This window comes from Engraulis encrasicolus, chromosome 16 (genome assembly GCF_034702125.1).
Source record: "Engraulis encrasicolus isolate BLACKSEA-1 chromosome 16, IST_EnEncr_1.0, whole genome shotgun sequence".
Taxonomy (NCBI): Eukaryota; Metazoa; Chordata; class Actinopteri; order Clupeiformes; family Engraulidae; genus Engraulis; species Engraulis encrasicolus.
In genome coordinates this window covers 8,857,833-8,862,832 of record NC_085872.1, presented here as the reverse complement: position 1 = coordinate 8,862,832, position 5,000 = coordinate 8,857,833, and the positions used below count along the sequence as shown (strand labels likewise).

Genomic DNA, 5,000 nt, shown 5'->3' with positions numbered 1-5,000 from the left:
TCCTGCTTGAGTCAGTCCACCGTGTATATTGAATGGACAAGTGGGCCGTGACGTCCCCTCTAATGTATGGGCCAGTAGCCTACCTAAAAAATCCATCAAACAAACAACCAACAGCATGCGCCCTGGGAACTGTTGGCCCATCAAGACAAAGCCCTGTATTCCAGATCACCAGTCCAGGCCTGGTAACAGACGCAGACCCTCGTGCATTTTCGCCCAACTAAACAACCATCTGCATGAGAACTAGGTTATGATCCTTCCCCTAATCATAACCCTATCCCTTACTGTCGGTGCCGTAGCTGTTTGTTGCACTGCTCGATAGGCTAGGTAGGCCATATCGACAGGGCACCCCTAGACCACACCAAAGTGTTGTTTACCATTGCCTGAAAAAACAAAGCTGATGCCTGAATGTTAAACTACAATCTGCATTGAAATGCTTCCAAAAACTCCGATCCATTCTGCTGACTGACTGTCTGACCCTCCGGGGTGCTCGGAAGTAATTATTCATGGGCAGGTTGCTGTATAAAGTGTGGGAAAGAGCCAGTAGGAATGCTTCTCACCAAGGCCTTGTATTTGTTTGTTAACCTCGCTGAAACAAAATAAAATAATAAAAGAAGGGGGAATATATTACTTGCAGTCCCTAATGCATGTGGTGTGGGCCGCTTGTGATAATGGTATTGTTGGTGGGCAAAACAATACCATCTCTGAATGGAGCGTGCATCAGCTGGAAAACATTTTGAGTTCTGATGCTCTAACCAGCATCCATCTGGACTGCCTCAGCACGGCCAAGGCTGACAGGGAATGAGCTAGCCAGCTACCCCCATCGGGGCATGGATCTCAGATTTTTTGGGGCTGTTTACTGGTGTTTCGGAGAGGCATTACCATGCCAGCATGGTATGAGGCTGCAAACTCAAGCGCCGTTTCTCTCGCTCAGGGGTGTAAGCAGGACATTTTGGGCCCTATGTGCAATCGGCTCCAATGGACCCCCTCCCCTCCAGCCATATATCTACATAAATCGGACTGTGTGTTGGCCCCCTATTATCTACAGGGGGCCCTGGTAACACAGTCACACTTTACCCCCCTGTTCTCACTGCCCATTGCATAATATTGAGTGGGTGTGTGAGATAAAGGCCAGCCGGACAGAGTTAGTATAAAACACTTCATGCTGCAAAGTGTTTTTGTTCCGAAAGAGTGCTAAAAAGTCTTTTTTAATAATACGAGAGTTTCGAAACTATGCTGCGTCTTCCCGGCAATGTGTGTCTTGATCAGCCTATTTACTTTGTCCAATATCTGTGTGTGTGTGTGTGTGTGTGTGTGTGTGTGTGTGTGTGTGTGTGTGTGTGTGTGTGTGTGTGTGTGTGTGTGTGTGTGTGTGTGTGTGTGTGTGTGTGTGTGTGTGTGTGTGTGTGTCTGTGTGTGTCTGTGTCTGTGTGTGTGTATCTTAGGTACCTCCCGGAGATGATGGGCGACGGCCTGGCCAGCCAGATCAACAACCCTGAGGTGGAGATTGACATCACCAAGCCGGACATGAACATCCGTCAGCAGATCATGCAGCTGAAGATCATGACAAACCGTCTGAAGAACGCACTCAATGGCAACGACGTGGACTTCCAAGACACCAGTGAGTACCCATGATGAATCACCGGGTGCTTTGCCTTGACAGACAAGCTATCTCTCTTTGTCTCTCTCTCTTTGTCTCTCTCTCTTTGTCTCTCTCTCTTTGTCTCTCTCTCTTTGTCTCTCTCTCTCTCTCTCTCTCTCTCTCTCTCTCTCTCTCTCTGATAAACACACACACACACACACACACACACACACACACACACACACACACACACACACACACACACACACACACACACACACACACACACGCACACACACCCACACACACACACACACACACACACACACACACACACACACACACACACACACACACACACACAAATTCAATTGGACTCCCCTGTGACCAGAGAAAAATATGTTCACTGAGTGATCATTGACGTCAACTGGTTAGCAGCTAACCCGAGTATTTGAGGTTGTTTGCGTCATTTTATCATCTGCCAACAGATACATCACAACAAACTGTCATCAATGTATAATGTATAAGTTACCTAGCAACGGGGACGCTGGCGAGTCTTGCGCCGCTCCGCCTAGGGTATTGTTTATTTTTATTAAGTTTTTAAGGAAGTGATAGATTTTACTCGTTCAATCATTCTTATTTTATTTTTGACATATTTTTCCATTATATTCTGCAAGTTCTAGACGTTTTAACGTCTGCTCGTCATCTAAAATAGGCTGCTCTGCACTGTCGTGAGTTTTCCCAGATGTTGTCTCCGGTTTTACCCGGTTGAGCCTTTTACTTTTTTTAACCAACCCTGGAACTTTAGAACCTGCTTTTATGACTGTCGCGGTTCACAATGCGGTTGGACAAGTACTTTATCTGGTCTTTACTCGCCTGGATTGTACTGTGCCTCCTCTACCATCCTGCTTCTGGTCTGCTCCAATACTCTGCTGCTGAGCTCCTTCGGTTACGTGGCTACCTGGCTGTCCCTCCACCAACGCTACACCTGCATTCGGACATCGCCCTTCTGCCTCGACGGAGATACACACATCGGGGATCTCGTCGGACCTTCAACTTCGATGACTCCACAGCCATAAAATCCATCCGGTCCACCACTCGTCGACCCCGCAGACTCTCCGGGCGTACTGTCAACCTCAATGTACTAGTCACACCGGCTAGGTCAACAGATAACGCCGCCGCATCAGTTAAACAGGACACCACAGTTAACTTCGGTCTGCTCAACATCCGCTCACTCACGAACAAAGGCCATCTCATTCGTGATCTCCTCACCGACCGTAAGTTTGACTTTCTGTGTTTAACTGAGACTTGGCAACAACCTGGCGATTTCTCCCAACTTAATGACTGTACTCCTGATGGCTGTGTTTACATCTCTCAACCCCGTGGCTCCGGTCGTGGTGGGGGTCTCGCGATAATTCACCGCGAGACTTGGAAAGTCCAGCCCCTGTCTGTGCCCTTTTTCAGCTCACTGGAGTGCATTGCCTGCAAACTGCCCAGACCCATCCCCACCATAATCGCTTCCCTTTACCGCCCTCCTAAGCCACACAAAGAATTTTTAAACGAATTAGGCTCTCTTCTCACTCACCTCTCCACCCTCTCTCCTAATATAATTCTCCTTGGAGACTTCAATATCCATTTTGACAATTCCCATCACTCCCTTACTTGTGACTTTTCTTCTTGCCTAGATAGTTTTGGTTTCCAGCAATTCATTGATTTCCCCACCCATACTAAAGGACATACATTGGACTTAATCTGTTGCTCTGGTCTCTCCCCCTCCAACTGCTCAGCTGATGACCTCCACATATCTGACCACTTCCTTGTCTCCTTTAATGTCACTCTCCACCTCTCCATCATCAAGACCCCTCGCCTTATCTCGTTCCGTAATATTAAGGACATTAACATTGATTCCCTTTCTACCTCTATTGAAACCATTCTGATTTCTAATAATCTCTCCTCCCCTGATGAACTAGTCACTCTGTATAACAATGGTCTTCACAATGTCCTTAATTGTTTTGCTCCTGTTAAAACTCGGTCTGTCACCTTTTCTCAAACTGCCCCCTGGTACACCCCTCAACTCCGGACCATGAAATCCAAAGGCAGACAACTTGAGCGCCTGTGCAAGAAAACTGGTCTCACTGTTCACAAAGAAATGTACCAAGCTCATATATCACTCTACAAGGACTGCATCTCTCAAACTAAGTCTGATTACTACTCCACTCTAATCTATGCCAATGAAGGCAACTCCAAAACCCTGTTCTCTGTGCTTAACAACATCCTTAAACCACCTGACTCTCTCCCTGCTCATATGTACTCAGTTGAGACTTGCAATTCATTACTGGACTTTTTTAATGAAAAAATCCATAAGATCCACCAACATCTTATCTGCAACCCCTCTTTTCCCTCCCCCGCTGATCTCTTCCCCCTTCACCAGTTATTTTCTAGTTTTCATCTCCCGGACTCCTCTGAAATATCTGACCTCATCTCCAAATCCATGCCCTCCACCTGTCAGCTTGATCCCCTCCCCACAACCCTTGTCAAATCCTGCCTCCCCTCTCTCCTCCCATTCATCTCTGCCATCATCCACTCCTCACTCTCCACTGGTACTGTACCCTCTCTGTTCAAAGTTGCTGCTGTTACCCCTATACTAAAAAAACCTGGCTCTGATCCCTCTGACTACAACAACCTCCGCCCAATCTCCAACCTTCCGTTCATCTCCAAAATTCTAGAAAAAATTGTAGCTTCTCAACTCCATTCCCATCTAACTCTTAACTCCCTCTATGAGCACTTCCAGTCTGGTTTTCGCCCCCGACATAGCACAGAAACAGCCCTAGTTAAAATCACTAATGACCTGCTCATGGCTGCTGACTCTGGCCTACTCTCTATTGTCATTCTCCTTGACCTCAGTGCAGCCTTTGACACCATCTCGCATTCCATCCTTCTCCACAGACTCTCCTCAATTGGCATAAGTAACACACCCCTTGACTGGTTCCATTCTTATCTCTCTGGCCGTTCTCAATTTATTCAAATGAAATCTTTTAAATCCAAGCCCTCCCCTGTCACCTCTGGTGTGCCTCAAGGTTCTGTTCTGGGGCCCCTCCTCTTCATCACCTACCTCCTTCCCCTTGGTAATATCTTCCGCAAATTCAATATTAATTTCCATTGCTATGCTGATGACACCCAGCTCTATTTATCTGGCAAACCCTCTGACACTCTCCCTCCCCCCTCCCTCACCACCTGTCTTTCTGAAATCAAATCCTGGTTCACCTCAAATTTTTTGAAACTGAATTCGAACAAAACTGAAGTCCTACTTATAGGCACCAAATCCACCTTATCCAAAGCAAATAGTTTCTCCTTCTCAATTGATAGCTCTCCTGTCTCCCCCTCCCCTCAAGTTAAGAGTTTGGGTGTCATGCTTGATGGC

At 46.9% G+C, this 5,000-nt stretch overlaps 1 protein-coding gene across 2 annotated transcripts in view; it reads left to right on the top strand.

Moving 5' to 3' along the window:
• The window catches only part of gpc1b (glypican 1b), a 160,477-nt gene that overhangs the window by 147,493 nt on the left and 7,984 nt on the right, over positions 1-5,000 (top strand). For both annotated transcript variants that reach the window (XM_063218532.1, XM_063218533.1), the window contains exon 9: positions 1,443-1,618. In XM_063218532.1, coding sequence (XP_063074602.1) covers positions 1,443-1,618 — 176 coding nt within the window. The remainder of the gene's footprint in view (positions 1-1,442; positions 1,619-5,000) is intronic.